Source organism: Garra rufa, chromosome 25, assembly GCF_049309525.1.
Source record: "Garra rufa chromosome 25, GarRuf1.0, whole genome shotgun sequence".
NCBI classification, from domain to species: domain Eukaryota; kingdom Metazoa; phylum Chordata; class Actinopteri; order Cypriniformes; family Cyprinidae; genus Garra; species Garra rufa.
In genome coordinates, this window is record NC_133385.1 from 11,323,640 (window position 1) to 11,347,576 (window position 23,937).

Consider the following 23,937-nt stretch of genomic DNA (forward strand, 5'->3'; position numbering starts at 1 on the left):
GCTTTTGCGAAGGCTGGGGTGACCCGCATTACGTCACATTTGATGGACACTTCTATAGTTATCAAGGAAACTGCACTTATGTACTCATGGAGGAAATAAGGCCTCAATACCATTTGAAGATCTACATCGACAGTGTCTACTGTGACCCTACTGAGCATGTATCCTGTCCCAAATCTATTATTGTCTCTTACAACAAACTAGTCATAACACTTACGAATCACAATCTCATGGGAGGTGCAGACCTAGAGGTGAGACTTTCTAGACTTGGAATGAAGAACAGCTTAGTCTGCATTTCCTAAAATGTTCTTGTCATTGTCTCCTGTCATAACAGGCTTTTGAGAACAATAAAAAGTTACGACTACCATATGCTCGTAATGGTGTGAGAGTTATAAGCTCAGGCCTAGACTTGATCCTGAATATTCCAATGCTGGGTGTTGATCTAACATTTGGAGCCACTGGCTTTGGCATCAATCTGCCATACCAGCTTTTTGGAAACAACACACAAGGTCACTGTGGTAAGTCATAAATGGTGACAACATGCTACATAGATGGTTTTTATGCATTGTCCATCTAAATTATTTGAAATGATTCTCACTAAGGAACATGCAACAACAACAAGGCTGATGACTGCATGATCCCTGGAGGGATCTTGGTGGATGATTGTGAAGTGATGGCGGATTACTGGCCAGCCAGTGGTGTGAATGGTGAAAGTTGCACTCCACCAACTGCATTACCTACTGTTGGTGATGGTGTCAAACCTACATCTAAGCCATGTCAGCCCCATTCTTACTGCAACCTCATCAATAGCGAGTGAGTAGATGTCTTTATTATACATTGCAAAATACAAAGCTTCCAAAGTGGTACTTACTAATACTTCCTTTCTCAGGTTGTTCGAAGAGTGCCATCCCCATCTGTCCCCCGAAAACTTCTTATTAGCATGTGAATATGACAGCTGTCATATGAGCAACCCTGCTGTGGTGTGTACCAGTCTGCAGACCTACGCGAGGGCTTGCTCTCAAATAGGCATCTGCATACACTGGAGGAACTACACTAACCTTTGCAGTAAGTTGCATTTTATTATTTTTTATGTTACTTTGTTATGTATTGTTTCTTTAGGTTTCTCCAAAACGTTACACATTCTGTTGTATCTCTCTGGCTTTAAATTCCTTTTTATGTGATTTCTTTGTGATCTCTTGTGATCTTTGTGACCACTATATACATAATGGAAGTTATGAAGATTATTTAAATGTTGTATTTGTCTTTTCTTTTGCAGATATTGAATGTCCATCAGATAAAGTCTACGATCCTTGTGGTCCAGCTGAGCCACCAACCTGTGCTGATATGTATGCCCAATAATCCAATTTTTTGTGGAAATGAAAGTTTAGTGTTTTAGTATGGGATAGGAATATGACAGACTTGTACTTGAAAAAGCACTATTATTACTACGCAGTTTAAGAGCATCATTAAGCTTGTTACGCGGATGTTTATTGGAATTAATCTCGGGTGATATGTGTGTAATAAAAAGGTTAAATACTTTGCAGACCTGAACAGAGAGTCATTGAGATGTCCACAGAGGGCTGCTTCTGTCCTGAGGGCTCAATGCTCTTCAACAAGGAATCAGGAGTCTGTGTAAACAAATGCGGTGAGAAGCCTTCAAGTGAAGTTTATGTTCATGCATAAGGCACTCAGATTAAGATGTACAAAAAAGTGTGAATTTCTGCATCATCCTGCATATCAGGAACATATCAGTCTTACTTTGTTCTTCCCTTTTTGTTTTTAGGATGCCTGGATTCCTCTGGAACACCACGTGAGGTACGGCGGTGTTTAACAGTTTTAACTGAGTTGTTTACTCAATACTAGAATTTCATTTAAAGGTCAAGGTAAATTCACAACATTTGGATGGTATTAGTCAAAATGGCAAAAAAAAAATTAAATGCAACCCTTAGTAATACGATTAAATGGATTATCACTTTTGACCAATAGATGGTGCTATTTTCAAATCGATGATGTGTGTTTTGTGTGAAGTGATAATGGCTCAAAGAAAGTTTGGTGTCAAAATGTCAAAGCTTTACAGAGATAACAGCCTCAGATGCAGTTTGGCATCATGCCTCAACTTAGTTTTTTGTCTATTGACTTAAAATCCATAACTTTATCAGCACAATCTAAAGATCTGACTTGATTTTGGCGAAAATCGGATGAACGGTCTAGGATGAATTCAAAAAAGTATTTTTTTAACATAAATCAAAATGGCATACTATGGCAAAATTGGTATCTATGTTCCCGTCATGACCCAAGGAATATTTTATTTACAATTGTTTAATTGCAATAGGCTTATCAAATTTAAGCTACATCAAAAGTTATTTTCATTTTTGGTAATTTCATGATTAATGTTTAATGAATGGTTAATTACTTTTAACCAAAAGGTGGCACTGTTACCAAATTGATGTGGCATGGTCAATTTGAGGTGACATTGGCACATGCAAATTTTGATGTCAATATGTTAAAGTTTTGCAGAGATACAGTCTCAGACGCAGGTTGGCATCATTCCAGCAAATTTGTTGATTCATTAAACAATAAACGTTTTGTATATCAACACAATATCCATAACTTTTTGCCATCATGGTCTAAAGATGATCTGAATCAAATTTGGTGAAAATTGTATCAACAATCTAGGAGGAGTTCAAAAAAGTAGGTTTTCAACATAAAATGGTGTACAGGAAGTTTGGCCAATTGTGGTAATATTGCTATCGATGTTCTCAGCATGATATAATGAATCTATCAAGACTAGTTTTACAATAGGCTGATAGAAACAAAAGTCCTAAGCATTTTTAGAAATTTGTTTACAACTTTTGGCCACAAGGCGGCACTGCCTCCAACCCTTTTGAGTACTGTCAGAACATGGTGCCGAAGACACATACCACGTTTCATAACAAAGGCCAAAGGGTTCTTAAAATAAAGCATTTAATTCAAAATTGCCTATGCCCAAAATGGCTGACATTGGAAATTGTGAATTCTGGCCAACCCATTAAGATGTTATAAGCACAAATACCCATTTTTCATATCTCCTAACCACTAGGTGGCACTGTGCCAAAGCTACGCCAATAGCCTCAGGTCATGATTGTTATAACACACACCAAGTTTGGTCTCAATACGCCAAACTGTCTCAGAGATATAGCCTCACATCCATATTTGCGTCTTCTTCATCAGATTCGTTCACACATTATTTGAGAATAAATTAACTAATAAACTTGAATTCCAAAACTTTTTGCCAGCATGGTCTGAAGATGATTTGTGCCTATTTTGGTGCAAATCAGACAAATCATCTAGGACGATAGCAAAAAAACTAGACCTTACAAATTTTAAATTGACATTAGCCAAGGATTAAAAGACAAAATAAATTTTCTTCTAGACCTTACGTTCAAAAGTTATTAGCATGAATGTGAGGGCAAATTTGGACTATTGGTGGCGCTAGAGATATTGACGTAGAGAATGTAAATTTGCTATGGTGACAGTTCAGACTCTTCTTCTCCTGGAAGCGGTTCTTTAAGCTGCCATAGACTCAAGAGCAGAAGAAACTGAAACAAAAGAAGAAGAAGAATAGGAATGCCAACAGATGCAATAGGTGCATTCACACCTTCAGTGCATAAGACATGAGAGAAATGTGACTTATTAGAATTAGTTCTTGTAATTCATTCAGTACCAAAAAGTATAAATAAAATACTTAGCACGTTAATTATTTACGAATTGTATGGATTTTTATGCTTACTAGAGTTCAAATTTAGCTTAGTAACATACTAATGTCAAGCTCATATAAATTCATATGAGTAGTGTGATTTGAATTTGTTTACAAGGTCAAATTTAATAAATCGGTATACATAAATGAATTTTAATTATGTGTCGACTTCAAGGAATTACTGAATAAAAAACTATTTTAACTGAATTCTCTTGATATTTTGTGGCAGTTCGGGGAGGTTTTCGAGTACAACTGCGAAGAGTGTATCTGTGATAAGGCTAGCAAATCGGTGATCTGTAAACCCAAGAAGTGTCATGATGTGAACCCCGTGATCTGCACTGAGCCTGGCTTTGTGCCTGTCAACGTCAGCAATCCTTTAGACCCATGCTGCAGCAATCAAGTTTGCAGTAAGTTTATGTGCAGCTTATTCAAGAGTTGTGCTTTGGGTTGAAATCTCTCTTTTCTTAAGTCTCCTTTGTGTAATGTAGATTGTGATGTCAGCATGTGCCCATCTATGGATACAAAGTGTCCAATCGGGCATGCACCAGTCCTGCAAGTGCCTGACGGAAAATGCTGTCCAGAAATCAAATGCGGTATTGTTATTATTCACACTTCAGTTCATTTCTGTGACATTTGCATGCTTTGCTTTTTTTTTTTTCTCAGATAATGTCTATTCACAGGGTATAATACCCTGGACCACAAACCAGTCATAAGGGACAATTTGTGAAAATTGAATAAATAAGATTTCCATAGTTAGGATAGGACAATATTTGGTCGAGATACAGCTATTTGAAAGTCTGGAATCTGAGGGTGCAAAAAATTCAAAATACTGAGAATATCACCTTTAAAGTTGTCCAAATTAAGTTCTTAGCAATGCATATTACTAATCTTAAATTACGTTTGAAACTTACAAAATATCTTCATGGAACATGATCTTTACTTAATACCCTAATAATTTTGGGCATGAAAGAAAAACAATACAATGTATTTTTGGCTATTTCTATAAATATATCCATATTACTTAAGACTGGTTTTGTGGTCCAGAGTCACATATCATTCTTTATAGTTTTGTTTTTTGTTGTTTGCCTCCTCAGAGCCAAAGAAAGTGTGCGTCCACAAAAACATGGAATATGAGGTATCTATAAACTATCTTTAATTTTAAGTACTTATTAATGTGTAAGTTCTACATGCTCAATTCTCCCATGACTTTCCCCAGCCTGGTAGCATCGTCCCTGTTGTGGACTGTCAGGAATGCATCTGTACAAGGGAAGTGGATCCTAAGACACAGTTGTTCAAGATCGAATGTACATTTGTGCAGTGCATTGAGACATGTGATCCTGTAAGTTGCGTGACATGCTTCTTGTTTCAATTTTATTGACTTGAGTAATTATATTGACTTCATTTGATGTTATTTTTCACAGGGTTATGAATATGTTGAAACAAGCTATGATGACTGCTGTGGAAAGTGTGTGCAAACTCACTGCATCGTCACTATCAATGGCGTCAATCATCCACTGAAGGTAAAGTCAAAGGTTATATTCAGGCTAAATGGAACTTAAAGGAATAGATATTCCTTCAGAATTGATAGTCATTATTCCTTGAAAATCTCATTCCTTTTAACAGCTTTTGCAAAGAATTGAATCTTGTTCTCGTTTGGTTCATAGGAAGGAGAGAGTTTGCCCACTACAAATCAGGGCTGTGATAAAATCACATGTACTAAAGTTAATGGACAGTTCATCACCGTCAAACACACAGTCCAGTGCCCTCCACTTAATGTTACCAACTGCCAGCCTGTCAGTACTTCAAATAACACACAAACACACATTTACATAGTATACTGACTGATTATGATAATTAAATCACATTAATGACATTCTCCATTTGTGAATCACTTTACAGGGCACCCTCCAGCTCACAGCTGATGGCTGCTGCAGTGATTGTGAGTATTCTTTTTTTCACAATGTAAATTTAGCTTGATTTGAGGCAATTATTAATGTGCATTTAATTGCCTGTGTTTGTAGGTGTGGAACAAGATAAGGGATGTCAAGTAAAGACTGTTCAGGAATTCATAAATCACAACGGCTGCCAGTCAGAGAAGAAAATTGACCTGACAATTTGTAGTGGACACTGTACCAGTTCTAGCATGTGAGTAGGAACAGACTATGTTATAAAAACCTACATAGGTGGCATCCTAGCTAAAACAGATGCTCATAAGTGACCGATTTGAAATGGTTTACATGTGTTTTTCTCTTTTTCTCATATTTGTAGTTACACTGAACCTGGGTTGTCCTCTTGTAGCTGTTGCCAGGCCACTCGCTCAAGTAATCGCACAGTAGATCTTGGTTGCTTAAACGGAGACATAGTAACTCACACGTATATGCATGTTGAGGAGTGCGCCTGCAGTAAAACTCACTGTAATAGAGAGGGAGCGAGCCACACACTCGCTGAAGGTACCCAAACAAAAGGCACCTTTAGGTTTCCGTGAGCAGCAGCAGCAGTGAATCATCCACCTGACGACTATGAAATACAAATTTTTGGAAAAAATTTGTTTGGAAATTAATTTAAATTGCAAATGCTTTGATTAACATTTCTTAAACTTCATCTATAGAGCTTTTCTTTTTTTCTTTGTAGAATTATTATGTACTGTTTTGCTTGCTTGAAATGAAAAGCAATAAAAAGGCATTTTAAAACTAAATGCAGTTAATCAAGAATCATTCTTATAGTTTGTATGTGGTGTTTATGTATTTATTTATTTTACTATACATTTATTTATCTAGAATTTGGTAATGACTTTGTAGTTCCTAGCACCATGATCTACTGTTTGGGTTATAGAGATAAAAAATTACCAAATACAATTAAGTTGTCATCAACGCAGGCAAATCTTTAAAGGATTAGTTTACTTCCAGAATAATACAAATTTCCTGAAAATTTACTCACCCCCATGACATCCAAGATGTCCATGTCTTTATTTCTTCAGTCGAAAAGAAATTGAGGAAAACATTCCAGGATTTTTCTTCATAGTGGACTTAAACGGTGCTCAACGGATTGAAAATGCAGTTTCAATGTAGCTTCAAAGGGCTCTACATGATTTCAGATGAGGGAAAAGGGTCTTATCTAGCAAAATGATTGGTTACTTACTTAAAAACATACAATATATATCATATTTAACCTAGGGATGGACGATATGGCAAAATTTTATATCACGATATATTTCTTAATTTCGGTCGATACGATATTATTCCGATATCGAAATGGACAATATTAAAAAGCCTCAGGAAAAAACTGCCGAGGACACACACAATGGATGTCTGTACCTACAAATGTCTGTAAACTGAATTTGCAAAGTCTATAATACCTCAAGGCTCCTCCTATTAAAATTATATAAAAAACAAAGTTTAATAAAAACAATACAAAAAAAAAAATAAGGTTCACTTTTATTTGTATTTAGCCTTTACAAACAAGAAATGTGAAATAAACTATCAAACGAATAAAACTCTCAGACTCAGCTTATTAACAATAATATATTTCCATTTAAACTAGAACAGGCTGATTATTCATATAAATTGAAACAGCAAACAAACTGCTTCAGCAGTTTTCAGATAAAGAAACAAAAATAATAAAATAAAATAAATAAAGAGTGAGCAACAACAAAAACACATTGCTCTGGCCGGAACAGAAAAGGGGGAAAGAAATCATAATAAAATTAATGCCACTAAGCCAACTAATTATTAATCCTCTTCCAGAAAGGAGGTCAGGGCTCGCAAAATTTCTAAATCTCTGGTAGGTACTCTTCAGATTTTGGTAGCTTGAAAATTATTTTAACTAGCTTAAATAATTTTTTAATTTAGAAAATTAGAAGTCTAAATGTCAATCAAAAATATTTTCAATACACAAATATCAAGAAATTAATTTTATTTCACTATTTAGTGTATCTGCAGAATTTTTAATTATCAATTTAAGGAAATTTATGACCCTTTTTAAGAGCTGCACAAGTAAAATGAACAGTATGAGAGGGGTTGGACAATGTACGGTAACATATTAAGCCATAAAATTACATGATTTACAGTTCAGATACAGGTTTTTCTCAAAACAATATTATACAATTGCATTTCAGCCTTTATACCATTAAAAGGACTAAATCAAGTATATAATGTATTACATTTAATCTTAATTGTTTAGATTTTTAGAAAGCACATTCACTTTTTTCACATTTACAACTCTGTGTTTGCAGCATAAAAACATTGGTCGAGATTTGCAATAATCTGACCTAAAGCAGCTGAAAATTTGGACGTGCAAATCCATTCTCTGTCACAGGGGGCACTTTAGGAGCGCTGAAATGTAGGTTTCCCTAGTGACGGCTGCACACAAATCAGCATTAACGCTGTTTTATCACGTTTTGACTTTGAAATCTACAGCGTGCATATTTATTCAATGACATCATTGCCTCTTAATGTTCTGAATACAGTAAGTTTCCTTTTTAGAGACATTCATTTAAAAAACGTGCAGTGCTCATGTTTATTTAACAAAGTCAAAGCCTTTTTGAAAATCTATTTGAAGCGGCCAGCGCTGATATTATGGCGAGTATTTGCATGAACTGTGTATAACTTACCAATGGCAGAGTTTATCCGATTTTAAAAAGCTGAACCACTTCCACACCACTGAATTAGTCTTTCCTCTCATATTTCGTCTGCCTTCTTACTTGTGGAAGCTTTTTCATCCACATGTGTATTGCGGTCAGGGATGCTCATTTTGTACCTAAAAACTTTCCGCAACGTAGCTTAACCAACTACTTCTATCGCGATATATATTGATATCGAATTATTGTCCAGCCCTACTCGTAAGGATCGAGCTGTTGATTATTTTTAGTTTTTCTAAATACCTCAGCTTTGGCACTTCATTAAGCTTTTTTTGGTATGGAAGATTTAGCTTTTCCTTGGATCGGTGCTGTCACAATCACCAGCTGGAGTGCCCGGCAGCCCCACTAGAGGGCACTCCAGTGTTTACCCTTTATGTTATGTGTTGTCTCAACCCACCATGCTTCACCCTTGTCTGTGTCATGTTTTCATTGGTTCCCCTGATCCTTGTGTCCGTTCCCCATTGGTTGTTTCTGTCATGTGACCCCTAGTGTTTGGTATAAAGCCCTCTCTTCTTAGCCTGGTAAAATCCAGACCCTAATCTATTAAGATTAAGGGTCTGGGATCGAGCAATGAAAACTGCCTAACTCGAGGGGCGGCACCAAGCATGCATTTGAAACTCTAACTGCACGCAATTGGATAACGCCACGACCAATCACAACAATACACGCTTAGCTACCAGCAGAGCTAAATGATGGTTCATTAACAAAGTTCGGGAGAAGCTCGTCAGATGCTTAGCGTAAACAGCGCCATAGGTTTAAATACAGCTGACTCACCTCAATTCACTCGATGGTTTATCAGCAAACCTCCACCACCCCATCTCATCACTCCGAGTTCTCGCTACTCCTATTGGGGGGTAACGTACTCTGGGTTCGGGCCACTCCCGAGCTCGGAGCCCTTCACCGGACAGCACGCCAAACATGCACTACTATTCTCCGGCTAATTATATGTAAGCGTGAACTCGTGAACTGATAGATTAAACTCTTGCCGTATCCAGTCGGCAAAACAGCAAAAACGTCCTTCTTGCAAAGGAACGATTCGAGTTTTCGGTTTTCTGTTCCTCTTTTATATGGAAAGCCAAGTCTAACTCGTTCGTTGTAGCGGCCAAAGCCGTTTCAAACAACTTGTTGTTCATCTGTAGCGACAGCGATCTTTCAAAGTTTACTATATGATTCGGACGTCGCAGTGCTGTCATCATCAGCTTAGCTCGCCTCTGTCCCGCCTACATCAGATACACCGATTTGATTGGTTCCCACAATTGCTTACGTATTGCAGTAACCTGCATCATTGCTCGATGCCAGAGTGTCTTGCAGAGACAATTCAAATTGTGCTCTCGCGAGACCTCTGGATTTCCAGGGTACTCCCTTCCCCCTCTGTCTGTATTGATCGTTGTTTAGTGTTTAATCTTCCTAGTTTCTAGTTCCTGGTTCCCGTGTTTCTGTGTTTTTCGACCCCTGGACTGTTCTCTCGTTTTGACCTTTCGCCGCCTGCCCCGACCTTTGATTGTCTCTGGATTATTCTTTCGGATTTCCCTTGTTGTTCCTGTTTGCTGGTGTTCGACTCATGCCTGTCTTGACTACGTCTTTTAATAAAGCTTTGCACATGGATTCACACGTCAGTCTCCAGACCCCCATTGTTACAGAACGATCAGTCACACCCGGATCCAGCAGCTTTATTCACCAGCATCACAAAATGGACCCAATCGACCAGCTTCTGCTCCTACGACAGCAAAACCTCCCCATTGAGGAATATGTTCACCAGTTCCGTAAGTGTTCATCTCAAATACCATTTTACGATGAGGCGTGGCTTAAGGCCTTATTTCGTTATGGACTTAATGAACCTGCCAAATCAATGCTGCCTGGAGGGGAATTTAACTGCTCGCTACAGGACTGTATGCAGTATGCGTTGTTGCTATGTGGCTCACCGCTAACTGTGGGTGTTTTAGAGAAGCCACAGTACAAGATGTCTGCCAGCCCAGAGCCTCAGCACAAGATGTCTGCTAGCTCAGAGCCACAGCACAAGATGTCTGCTAGCTCAGAGCCACAGCACACGATGTCTGCTAGCCCAGAGCCACAGCACAAGATGTCTGCCAACCTAGAGCCACAGCACAAGATGTCTGCTAGCCCAGAGCCACAGCACAAGATGTCTGCTAGCCCAGAGCCACAGCACAAGATGTCTGCCAGCCTAGAGCCACAGCACAAGATGTCTGCCAGCCTTAAGCCCGTTCACAAGATCGCCGCCCTTCCAGAGCCTGTTCACAAGATGGCTGCCTTTCCTGAGCCTGTTCACAAGATGGCTACCTTTCCTGAGCCTGCTCACAAGATGGCCTCCGTTCCTGAGTTCCCGGTCAAGATGGCCGCCACGCCAGAGCTACTGCACAAGATGGCCGCCACGCCAGAGCCTGTTGCAAAGATGGCCGCCGCCACGCCCGAGTCTGTCGTCAAAATGGTGGCTGCTGCATCAGACCCTCACGTTTCCATGGCCTATCAAAGACTAATATCCAGCTTGGAGGACCCTCCACTGCTGTCAGCCAGAACGGTCGGTCTCTTACAGTCAGCACCTGCCAAGTCAACACCTGCTAACGCTACGTCAGCCAAGCCAGCATCTGCTAACGTCACGTCTGCCAAGCCAGCGTTCGCCAGTATCACATCAGCCAAGCCACAGCCTGTTCACGTCACAGTCACTGCTCCTGACAAGTCAAGTCAAGTTACAGCTGCTATTCCTGTCAAGTCAAGTCAAGTTCCAGCTGCTGTTCTTGTCAAGTCAAGTCACATCACAGTCACTGCTCCTGTCAAGTCAAGTCAAGTTACAGCTGCTGTTCCTGTCAAGTCAAGTCACGTCACAGCTGCTGTTCCTGCTGAGTCAGGTCAAGCAGCACTCCCTGAGTCAGGTCAAACAGCACTCCCTGAGTCAGGTCAAGCAGCACTCCCTGAGTCAAGTCAAGCAGCACTCCCTGAGTCAGGTTAAACAGCACTCTCTGAGTCAGGTCAAGCAGCACCCGTGAGTCAAGTCAAGCAGCACTCCCTGAGTCAAGTCTCAGCTGTTCCCTCCGAGCCAAGCCAAGACACAACTTCACTTCCTGAACCAAGCCAGGACCCGACCTCACATCCTGAGTCAAGCCAGGGCCCGACCTCACATCCTGAGTCAAGCCAGGGCCCGACCTCACATCCTGAGTCAAGCCAGGGCCCGACCTCACATCCTGAGTCAAGCCAGGGCCCGACCTCACATCCTGAGTCAAGCCAGGGCCCGACCTCACATCCTGAGTCAAGCCAGGGCCCGACCTCACATCCTGAGTCAAGCCAGGACCCGACCTCACATCCTGAGTCAAGCCAGGACCCGACCTCACATCCTGAGTCAAGCCAGGACCCGACCTCACATCCTGAGTCAAGCCAGGACCCGACCTCACATCCTGAGTCAAGCCAGGACCCAGCTTTACAGTCCGAGGCAGGTCAAGAGTCTCCGCTGGTTCCGCCCAGCCTTTCAGAGTCTCCGCTGGTTCCGCCCAGCCTTCCAGAGTCTCCGCTGGTTCCGCCCAGCCTTCCAGAGTCTCCGCTGGTTCCGCCCAGCCTTTCAGAGTCTCCGCTGGTTCCGCCCAGCCTTCCAGAGTCTCCGCTGGTTCCGCCCAGCCTTCCAGAGTCTCCGCTGGTTCCGCCCAGCCTTCCAGAGTCTTCGCTGGTTCCGTCCAGCCTTCCAGAGATCTCACCGCTTTCGAGAAGCGGCGCCATTGCCTCCAGAGGTGTCAGCACCCGCTGTAGAACCTCCTATGGAGGCGGCGCTCCCCTATGAACTCTCTGCTTCTCTCCTTGTTCTGTCTGCTTCCTCTATCCCTGCTCTACCCAGGTCCCAGTCCATGACGCGGCTCCCTGTTCAGTCCTGGAGGGCTCCAGCGCCTCCTGTTCTGCCCTGGAGGGCTTCTGCGCCTCCTGTTCCGCCCTGGAGGGCTTCTGGGCCTCCTGTTCCGCCCTGGAGGGCTTCTGGGCCTCCTGTTCCACCCTGGAGGGCTCCTGTACCTCCTGCTCTGCCCTGGAGGGCTTCTACGCCTCCTGTTCCGCCCTGGTGGGCTCCCGCTCCGTCCGCTCCGCCCTGGTGGGCTCCCGCTCCGTCTGCTCCGCCTGGGTGGGCTCCCGCTCCGTCTGCTCCGCCCTGGTGGGCTCCTGCTCCGTCTGCGCCGCCCTGGTGGGCTCCCGCTCCATCTGCTCCGCCCTGGTGGGCTCCTGCTCCGTCTGCGCTGCCCTGGTGGGCTCCATCTGCGCCGCCCTGGTGGGCGCCTGCTCCTCCACGGCCTCATGGTCCTGGCCCTCTGTCGTTCCTCTGCTCCCCCCCACCGCCCTCCAGGACTATCTGCGCGTGGTCATTTTGGAGTGTCTGGAGGCCACTCCTTAAGGGGGGGGCTATGTCACAATCACCAGCTGGAGTGCCCGGCAGCCCCACTAGAGGGCACTCCAGTGTTTACCCTTTATGTTATGTGTTGTCTCAACCCACCATGCTTCACCCTTGTCTGTGTCATGTTTTCATTGGTTCCCCTGATCCTTGTGTCTGTTCCCCATTGGTTGTTTCTGTCATGTGACCCCTAGTGTTTGGTATAAAGCCCTCCCTTCCCCCTCTGTCTGTACTGATCGTTGTTTAGTGTTTAATCTTCCTAGTTTCTTGTTCCTGGTTCCCGTGTTTCTGTGTTTTTCGACCCCTGGACTGTTCTCTCGTTTTGACCTTTCGCCGCCTGCCCCGACCTTTGATTGTCTCTGGATTATTCTTTCGGATTTCCCTTGTTGTTCCTGTTTGCTGGTGTTCGACTCATGCCTGTCTTGACTACGTCTTTTAATAAAGCTTTGCACATGGATCCACACGTCAGTCTCCAGACCCCCATTGTTACAGGTGCATTGTTTTTTTTTCTTTTTAATATTACTATCTTGTAATACTGACTGCTGACGACGTTACCTAAAACATGGCGGCGACTACCCATAATTCAATGCGCAGTGACGTAGTTTGCCAAGCTCTATATCCAAACTATTTCATTATCCAAAAATCTTAAACTGTCAATTTGTTTCATCTTTTCAGTTTATATTGTTAAAGGTTTTGTTTTGTATTTATTTTATTATTTTTTAATTGTATTATACATGTGTAATGCTGACATTTTTGTACTTTTGTGCTTTGTACCTTGGCAAAAAAAACATAAACAAAAAAAAACATCCAGTACGTATTGGACCTGATCCATCTACGTCATCACGCTGCAGCCTGCAGCGAGGACATCAGCAAAATGTGTGAGTTTTGTTCGGTTCAGTGGCTTTGCTTATGCTGCGTTCCAGGCAGGTTTTTTAACTGGTAAATCACCACTTCAAACCACGACTTTGTAGCGTTCCAGGCAAGTCACGCCAAACTGCCTGGGTACATTTATGAATTATTATTATTTTTATATTATTATTAATTTGATTGCAATGTTATATTGTCCTAAGACTTATTTTTCCACCGTGTGCCACTTGCATAAACACTGCACGCATTAGGGCTGACTTTGTTGTTTCGCGGGCTATGTTACGTCAGAACTCGTAACTGGGAGTACATCGATCTAGTATGAGTTCACGGGTGGGAAGTCACGGGTTTGACTGCCGTTCCAGTGCACTTTCACTGGTAGAAGGTCGGAAAAACACGGGTTACGGGTTGTCTGGAACGCGGCATTATGTTCAGTGCCGCCAATATGGTAAATTGATGATGCGTTGTGAACACACTGATTGTTTGCTTTAATTTTCAAGATCTGAGGTAAATTATCTGTTCTTGATTTTAGTATGGCTATAAATGCCACGAAATATGACAATCAAACCCGACACTTTTAACATTAAATAAAGCACAAAATCAGTACAATATTGATTAAAGCCCTATTTGGATGGTAATTGTTTCTCAGGGGGCAGAAAGTTATTTTTTGCCATTTACAGGGAGTAGTCTGATTTTATTGCTGTCCGAAAACAAAATGTCTGTGTTTATCTCTCACCACAAAAATCCCCTAAAATCTGAATTATCTAGGCTACTGTTTTTTGACAAACAGGTCGTGTTGTAATCCGCGTTTCTGAGTTTACAAAAGGAAATCGATTCAAAATTCAATGTAAGTTCATATTTTGACCACTGCTGAAGACCATACAGTAACCGTTGTACTTCGCTGTTATTTGCATGTATATTTATTTTTTAAAATGCTGTAAAGTATTTAAAATAACAATACTTCATAACTGCTCCACCACAGCAAATGGAAGCAGCAGGTTAGCAATATAATTATAAAATATCTATTATATACAGACATAGCTATATCGCGTGTAAATATATATAAACAGCGCGCCTAATTTTCATATTTTTAAACAGGCGATTTAAATAATCAAACAATAAATAGGATTATATATTATAAAATACTGTATGCTTGGGAAAATAAAAATAAATTTTACAGAAGTATTTTAAAATTCACTTTTATTTATAGAAGAAAATCATATACGTTAACTGGCCACATGAGCAGCACGTAACTGGGTTCGTAGGATCACAGAACTGGCTCTTCACTGTGAATAAATCGCCATCCGAATCCATGAGTTTTATCACTGAGGTGATTTGCAAATTTATATTACAAATGTCCATATGAGAAACAATTATCGTCCGAATAGGGCTGTAGTTGGTATGTTGTTGTTCCAGCCGCGACGTCGCAGGAATAGAAACCATTTCTAAAATAAAAACTTAGCATGTAGCTGTCGCTGGTAGTTAGGACAAAAACCCACTTCCCACTTCCCTACTATATAGCATGCGAAAAACAGTAGGGGAAAGTGGGGTGATTTGTGCCAGGGGGGAAGTAGTTCCACCCCTTGTTTCTAGAAAACCATAGAAGAAATTGGTCATGTGACCACATGCCTTTCAAAGTAAAATTTATATGATCAAGGTTTTTTGATTGTTGCGTCTGAACAACTATAGACACGTTTGAAAATATTTCACACATGTTTTAGTGCTTTAGTAGGCTATAGTGAGTCTATACAGTTAGCATAATGTTAGCTCTAAACTGCAGGATGATGCTAGTCTTACAAAATTGCCAGTCTGGGTTAATTTGTGCCAAAGGGGCAGGGTTAAGTTGTGCCAGTGGGATGGTAAGTAATAGTCCGGATCTAGACCAGGGCTGACCAACACTTTTCCTGGAGATCAACCTACCTGCAGACTTTAGTTCCAGTCCTGCTCCAACACAGCTGTCTGTAATTATCACGTGCTACCTAAGAGATTCATTAGCTGGTTCAGGGGTGTTTGATTTGGGTTGGAGCTGAACTTTGTAGGATGGTAGATCTCCAGGAACAGGGTTGGGCATCCCTGATCTAGACCTACATACCCACAGGGGATAATCTGTGTGAAAAGATGAGCGTGCCTCATCAGTGTTTGATTTATCTGTCGTTTGTCAGTTTTTTAAGTGGCCTAAGTCACAATGGGATGTTCAGAAATGTTCATAAGAAAGTAACTTCTTTCCTATATGTTACATAATTGACAGACAGCGTTTTGTTGACAGACAGCGTTCTAATTATTCACAAATATCATATATTGTGTATTTGAGTTTTTTTGTGTTTTCAGAAAAAGTAGAACATATGACATGCCAATAGTGTAATAGGGTAACAATATCTAAATAAACCTTAAATGAGCAATTTTGTATTGAATTTGTCTTGATTTTATATAGCATTACAGTTCATGACATTAAAATGTTCTTTTTAACTTAAATAATCACTGGCACAATTTACCCTAATGTATTCTCCCCAAAGGCACAACTTACCCCGCACCTGGGGCAAGTTGTGCAACGAGACCACTTTTTTTCTGAAAGCTATAATTCCGAATCAGTTTATTTCAGAACCAAAGTTATTGTTCTCAGGGATGCACCACATCCTGAAATATATGTACATGCTTGAATTAGAGGGAATACTGTCATGGCTTCACTATAAAGTCACTTTGAGTAAAAACTGGCACAACTCACCCCACTTTCCCCTATTCGAGGCAAGTAGTATGTCCGAATTCATAGTATTCGAATTACAGTAGATGAGAAGTAACCGGATGACCTACTGCTTTCGGCCAAATTATATACATATTGCGTGTCGTGGCGTTGTGTGTTGCTTCTGGTTGCAGTCACAGTGTGTGTAAGAAAATAAACACACGTTTCGACTACCAGTCGACTATAGGCAAGACTTGACGAATCTGATTTGACTATATAAATCCTTAGTCGGGGATACTTTTGACAGCATGTTGACAGCTTTCAGGGTGTGAGAATGTTAGAATCCCTTCTAAACTTCACAAGTAGATTAAACTATACATTTTCAAAAACACATGGATAAATCATGAAAGAAATCATGAAAGAAAAAAAAGAGTTATACCAGATCTGAAACGTTTACTGACAGGATGTCTAATGCATCCTACAAGACTGGAATTAAAATCTGAAACAAACATGAACAGCTTGTCTTTTGGGAGGTAGATAATGTGTAATATTGTAATATTGGTAATGGCCATGTGATGTATCTAACTGCCTTGATAATACCAGACATTTCTTAAGTACTGTTTTGCACATACTGTAATTCAACAGAAACGTTAGGGATGAAACAGGATGTGGATTTTACAAAAGTTAAATAGAAAAAGTTTACATAAGCAGCAGTAGATTAGCTAGTTTTTCTAGTCATCTTACATTCTGTTGCATTCTATCAGAAAAATCGTATATATTTGAATATTGACTTTTGATTTGTAGAGTAAAATGTAAACAAAATAACTGCCAATATTGTGTCTTCCTGCATAAAAGGGTCCACAACAGTTTACAGTAAATGCAATTACCTTGCTAAGTTACTGAGGAACAGTTACTCAAAAGGTAGATATTTATCGAAAAATGCATTATACTGAGCAACTATGTTTAGTTTGAGATGATGACAGTATTTCTCCCCACCAAGGTTTGCATAAGCATTGTTTAAACTCAAATACAGCTGTAGGACTTTAAACATTTATTTCATTAAAAGATAGAATCTTTATTATAATGCATAAAATGGGTTACACCTTGTGAACTCAAATTACATCCTTCCAAAGAAATCAAAAATTCACTATAAAAGAACAAGTGCTGGCAGATAGCTCATATTAGCTCGAGCTCTGTTGTTGTCTCCATGGGGACTGTGAGGATGTTCCAGATGTGGATGCTGAGATGGGTCGTCCTACTGATGATGGGGCTACAGTCTATACAAGCAGGTTAACTGACTAAACAATGAAATTAGTTTTGTTCTCATTTCACAACATATTGTAAATGTGTATCTTTGTTTTTCTTTGTTTATATGCTCTATGGGAAATAATATGAAAGACATGGGAAATCCTGTAGGGGACTTCATGACAACAGCAGCTGGTAAAATATTTCATTTTCATGTGTTGTGTGGTACAGGCATTAATTAGAGGAGTCAATGTTATGACTCTTTTATTAATTGAACATGCATTTCTTGGATTAATGTATGTGAACGTCTATTTATTACAATAATCATAGTAATATAAGTTAAAAAAGATACCATTACACAAATATAATTTAAAACTTAGTATTTAGATTCCAAATTAATTTGGTTCAGTTTGTTCATGAATAGCATTTGTTATATTTAAATGTATTTATTGAATCTAACATAATTAAACATTTAGCCATAGTATTAATTGGATTGATTTATGAAGAATTAAAGTGTTAAAATAATTGTAAAAAATAACAAAAATAACAATAATAATTAACATCTATCTTGACATATGTCTTAATAGACTTACACTTTGCCTTGTACAATAAATGGCTTTATTTTGTCTCGAAAACATGATTCATCTCTTGCTTGTTTTCTTTTTTTAGTGTTCCCTCCCAGCATGAAAACTGTGATGGTAACTAAAGGTACAAAGTATTTCATAGTTTTTTGGGGGTGTTTTTTTTTTTTTTTTTCAGTTTTTTTTTCAGTGCTAGTACAGATATTTATGACCCTGGACTACAAAACCAGTTATACGGGTCATTTTTTAAAAACAACTATATTGAAAATCTGGAATCTGAGGGTGCAAAACATTGAAAAAATTAAAAATTTGTCCAAATGAAGCAATGCTTGTTACTAATCAGAAATTAAGTTTTGACATATTTACAGTAGGAAATTTACCAAATTTCTTCATGGAACATGATCTTGACTTAATATCCTAATGATTTTTGGCATAAAAGACTAATCAATAATTTTGACCCATACAATGTATTGTTGGCTATTGCTTCAAATATACAGTGCCACTTAAGACTGGTTTTGTCGTCCAGGGTCACATATTGTTAATATCTTTTCTCTCTCTTGGTTTAGCTGAACCAAATCCTGATCATCAGTCCACGATCTGCAGCACTTGGGGAAATTTCCACTTAAAGACCTTTGATGGTCATTTCTTTCGAGTGCCATACACGTGCAACTACATTCTGGCAGTGAAGTGTCATGACAGAGCACCTGATTTTGACATCCAAATGCAAAGAGAGACTGTAAATGGCTCAATCATTTTCAGCAAAATCACAATAAATCTGCAGGGGACAGTCATTGAACTCACCAACAATGACATCATCATGGACGGTCAAGTGTGAGTTAATTTTTATTCACTTAAGACTGCATGCAGATGTTCAAGATTTTCTTTAACCCCTTAAGCTCTGCGGCTATTTGGGGGATTTCCGCCTGCATTTGGCCTACCTAAATTCAAATGGTTCCCCTATACACATACAATGGAGGAAATTAAAAAAAATGGTTTCTTTGTATAGAAAACCATTTAAACTACATAATATCAGTGTAATTCTTTATAAATAACATTATATAGGTTTCAAAAACTACAATAAAAACTAAAAAATCATAGGCGCTTTTTGATTTTTTTTTTCAAAAGTTTTTTTTTGAAAGTCTGTAACTCAGGATTTAGGTGTCTCAGTTCTTTGCAAATTGTTTTGTTTGATTCCACTAGGTCTCAGGATATACCAGAAAAAAGATTTTTTCATATAACAGTTTCTAATTGAAAGTTATTGAATTATAACCGAAGGGAGTCACAGTGCCCCTTTTACCCCTATTTCCCCACTTTTTCCCCCCTAAAAGTATACTTCTGTTTCTTTGCAAAAACAGGTTTTATAAAGCATATTACCCCTTAAGTACTATTTTACTATGTACCATAGCACTTTTCATGATTATTGACTGAATTATGTTTCATTTTCATGTTTGCCTGTGTATTTACTGAAATACCTACTGTACTTTACTGTAAATATTCAATATACACTCAATACATAGCTTAGCAGATTGTTTTGGTGTCCTTTACGTTTCAAAGTAATTATAGGAATAAAACAAACCTGAATAGAAGCACTGCAATACTTATCCATGGGTACCAAAGACGTCACTTCCGCTATGCTCGCCGCCATATTTGTGTCCGATATGATAACAGGCACAGCGCATCTAAATGAGATTTATTAATAAATTGAAACAAGAAATTACTTTTTATCACTACTTCCCACACTGTGTATTTGACTTGATTGTATGTTTAGGACAGATTGTGTAAATTATTGTGAACGTAGTCGCTCGGTGAAGGCTTTAAGACCTGGAAGAATCCTTTGCCGGCTGGTCACTACTTCACAGCGAACGGGACTCACGCTGACGGCACTAATACAGTCCGCGCTTAGATTTCGGCAAATTAGTTTTGCCGAATGCAAAAAAAATGTGATTATTGAGCATAAGCCCAACATCCAGCAAGCCAAGGGAAGACGTCTTTCACGTTTTGTGTATTCATAAACCCGGATCTCATTATTGAAGCTCAAATTCAAGCACCAAAAGCATGCGATTTCTTTGTTTAAAAATATGCTTTTTCATTCATCCAGACTATATGGCCGCATAACATTTTAGTTTACTTTAGTTTATTACATCACTTGTGCAGCCAGTCACAATTCACAATACTCGGGATGATGATTTGTGTGTGTGCCATTTTTGTATGACAAATAATTTTTAGGGTAATTGTACATAAATAGTTTTAGCAAAACAAATATGATTATTTTAAGAACCTTTTTTACATGTATATACTTTACTGCAGGCGTTGCAATGACGAACGCTATGTAGTACAATAGTTTAGCGTTTATTATTTAATTTTCATAATTCACTAAACACCGCATGTTCTAAAATGCCTTCAACTGTAAACACTCTTGCTCTTAAGCCTAATACACACTGAAACAAATAATTTACGGCATCTGGGTGTACTGTAAGTCACTATTCTCTGCATTAGCACTGTTTTGAACTTACTGTTTGAATGCATTCTCGTTTACTAAATCTTTTGACGTACGAGTTGATCGGTTCAAAATGTAATTAACTGATTCTTTTCATTTTAAGGCATTATTTTCGTTATCATCTACTTATTTACAATCTTAGTCAATAATTAATTATTATTGCACTACTCTTGTTGTGCCGAAAAAACACCCTGCTGTGAAAAGCACCTGCGTGAATGACACCGGTAGCTACACTAAAGGCTATATGCATACCGACCCACTTCAAGCACTGCTGAGATCGAATAAATCTGTAGTTAGGTTTTTTTCTGATGACTGTTGTTACAGCTAACAGAACAACATATCCCGGGCATATTGTATCCATGTTGTGAACATTCTGGGAGTTTTGTTGATCTTCCTCTGGTAGTTGTGGCTGCTGTGACCATAGACTAAAACAGGTAGCGCGGACACAAAAATGGCGGCGATAAAGCACAGTGACGTCACATGGTCCCTATGAATAGACGCGCTTATGAGCCGCGGATCCTCTGCTCTCCATGGAAACGGCCCGTTATTTATTCATTTAGCGTCTATTTTGGATAATGGCGACGCTATATTCCTCTGAGACATTATATTTACGCTTAAAGAGTCCAAAAACTACATATCCCACAATTCACCGCACCGTCGAAGCATCTTGTGTGACCCGGAACCTCTCCATGACACTTCTTCTTCGGCACGCTGGAGATGCGTCTGTGTAATCGTTCACAGCTGTGTTCAGCACTGCAGGCGGCCGGCGACTGTAACCTGATCTACTGACACGCTCTGAGTGCGGCCGCAGACACACACGCACCTGTTTGAGCGGTTCAGAGCGCACACACATAAGAGCGCAAGTGTTTGGAAAAAGCGCGTCTGGCAAAACAACGGATTTCTCAGCAATAAAGCAACGCAGAAACGTGAGAATGGTCTCGTTTGAAAGAAGAGATCCTAATCTAAAAGATAAAATGGCTTTTTAGTTTGTGGCTATTTGCGGCTAACTGAAGCAGTAGAAAATTGAGGAAAGTTATAGAATATGTAATTTTACTCTTGAGGTAATATTCTGACATCGCGATTCGATTGAAGATTGTTTGATCTGTGTTTGTCACACAATAAAATGATTTATATGGTCAGAATCTTGAGAAAGAGAGCTTTCTTGTGATATATGACTTGTCTGTTTTGAGAAAAATATAAGAAATACACATTCTTTGTAATAATTCTTCATAATCGTTAGGCGGAAATTTGTGTGTGGAACAACATAAATTCTAAGCATAATTTTACTACTTTATGAATCATAAAACTTATGGTATTCCTAGTAAAGAGGAGACTCTAAGCTTTCAAATGAGATCATTTATGGGCTGATACTATATGAGGAAGGTCATGTAAATGATGCAGCAACATTTTGAAACACTTTTTGGGAGAGTTTATTAAACACATTTTTTTTGTTGTTGAATGTTGACTTTTTTTCTTTCTTTCTTTTTTTTGCAACTTGCTTTAACAGGTTGTATAATACAACCTCTAAGGATGGAATAACAGTCACGTTGAGTACGTCAAGTGTTAAGGTCTCTAAAAAATACATAGTGACTGTCTTTTTTGAGAAGGACCGATCTTTGTTGGTATGCTATTTCTCTGTTCAAATAATTACTGTATATTATATTTGTGACCCAGGAGGTCAAAAAAGGTCTAATCTCCATTCTCTAACAATGTTCCCCAGATTGAACTTTCTGACAGTTACCGAGGCCAGACTTGTGGACTCTGTGGAAACTTCAATGGCATCAAGGCAGATGATTCAATTGGCAGTGGTAAACCTCATTATGAAAAAATGACCTGCTGAAGTAGTTCAGTAATTCATATTTTAATGACATTATATGTTGTTGATATCTGACCATTTGAAACATGTATAGATGATCTGGCCAACTTCAAGGTGCCGTCGCCTGAATCCTGTGTGGAAGTCAATCTTCACCTTAATGATCATTGCGAAAATCAGGTATTATGACAAAAAAAATGTAAGTTGTTGTAACAATTTTAACAGATTTTGAGGCTGTGCCCACAATTCTAAAAATACAATTAAAAATTGTATTTTTAATTGTTTCATATAAATGACTAATTACAACATTTATACATTTTCTGATGTACTTTCTATGTGGAAAGTAATTTGGAATTACAGAGTATTTGCTTTTAATTCTCATTTATTATTTCAAGAATGTTATTCTATATTATATATGTTTCAGTATTTGTTAAAATTTGTTACGGTTCTATTTCGTGCTACGTGGCAGTGCCTATTTGCACTAAGTGCAAATAGCGATAGATTCTATTTACACAAAGTGCAAATTGCAGTATTTTTGGAATATGCTGTTTAGAGTGCAAATAATGATAGATTCTATTTATGCTATGTAAAAAAACTGCATTTCCTTTGCAATAAACAGTAGATGCTTTTTATACTAATAGCAAAAAATGGCGGATATCTGCACCTCAGTATTGTAGTAAAATCTAAAACAGTATGCATTAATAACTTATTCAGTGTAAATGATCATATTCCTTAAAATTACATAAAGGAGAAGTTTACTTTCAGAACAAAAATGTACAGATAATTTACTCACCCCCTTGTCATCCAAGATGTTCATGTCTTTCTTTCTTCAGTTGTAAAGAAATATTATTATTATTTTTTGAGGAAAACATTTCAGGATTTCTCTTTATATAGTGGACTTTTATGTGGCGACTTTCAAAATGCAGTTTAAATGCAGCTTCAAAAGGCTCTAAACTAAAACTCAAACTCTAAAAATTGACAATTTATAAACATTGAACCTTAAATGCTCATCTTGTCTAGCTCTGAATGTGTACTCTGTGTATTCGGTTCAAGACAGTTAGGGTAGGTCAAAAAACTCACAGCAAAAAGTAATGTTCTATTGTAATATTATTACTTTTGTAATGCATTACTCCCAACACTGGTACCAACCCAGTGTTTACAAAGTGAACATGCAAAGATGATCAAATGCCAGAATACAAAGAGTTAAAACAGAGCTAAACAACATGAGCATTTGAGGTTAAAATGTATATACGTTGTAATTTTTTTTTTGTTGAAAATAACAGATCGTTTTGCTAGATAAGACACTTCTTCCTCGGCTGGGATCCTTGTTTAGAGCCATTTTAAGCTGTATTTAAACTGCATTTGGGAAGTTCAAACTCGGGGGCACCACAGAAGTCCACTATGGAGAGAAATCCTGAAAAGTTTTCCTCAAAAAACATCATTTCTTCACATCTGAAGAAAGAAAGTCACGAACATCAAGGGGGTTAGTAAATTATTTGTAAATTTTTGTTCT

At 39.0% G+C, this 23,937-nt stretch overlaps 2 protein-coding genes across 2 annotated transcripts in view; both read left to right on the forward strand.

The window, feature by feature from the left end:
* Positions 1–6,428, forward strand: part of LOC141301323 (uncharacterized) — a 33,145-nt gene extending 26,717 nt beyond the window's left edge. Inside the window, exons 31-46 of the mRNA XM_073831570.1 lie at positions 1–248; positions 332–515; positions 600–810; positions 887–1,062; positions 1,274–1,343; positions 1,542–1,642; positions 1,781–1,812; positions 3,963–4,140; positions 4,222–4,326; positions 4,828–4,868; positions 4,950–5,072; positions 5,155–5,253; positions 5,398–5,526; positions 5,633–5,672; positions 5,755–5,878; positions 6,002–6,428. Coding sequence (XP_073687671.1) covers positions 1–248; positions 332–515; positions 600–810; positions 887–1,062; positions 1,274–1,343; positions 1,542–1,642; positions 1,781–1,812; positions 3,963–4,140; positions 4,222–4,326; positions 4,828–4,868; positions 4,950–5,072; positions 5,155–5,253; positions 5,398–5,526; positions 5,633–5,672; positions 5,755–5,878; positions 6,002–6,218 — 2,078 coding nt within the window. The 3' untranslated portion in view covers positions 6,219–6,428. The remainder of the gene's footprint in view (positions 249–331; positions 516–599; positions 811–886; positions 1,063–1,273; positions 1,344–1,541; positions 1,643–1,780; positions 1,813–3,962; positions 4,141–4,221; positions 4,327–4,827; positions 4,869–4,949; positions 5,073–5,154; positions 5,254–5,397; positions 5,527–5,632; positions 5,673–5,754; positions 5,879–6,001) is intronic.
* A 3,541-nt stretch (positions 6,429–9,969) lies between these two features.
* Positions 9,970–23,937, forward strand: part of LOC141301324 (uncharacterized) — a 56,061-nt gene continuing 42,093 nt past the window's right edge. Inside the window, exons 1-6 of the mRNA XM_073831571.1 lie at positions 9,970–10,132; positions 18,203–18,241; positions 18,681–18,945; positions 22,119–22,233; positions 22,332–22,419; positions 22,522–22,604. Of these exons, the coding sequence (XP_073687672.1) occupies positions 9,970–10,132; positions 18,203–18,241; positions 18,681–18,945; positions 22,119–22,233; positions 22,332–22,419; positions 22,522–22,604 (753 nt within the window). The remainder of the gene's footprint in view (positions 10,133–18,202; positions 18,242–18,680; positions 18,946–22,118; positions 22,234–22,331; positions 22,420–22,521; positions 22,605–23,937) is intronic.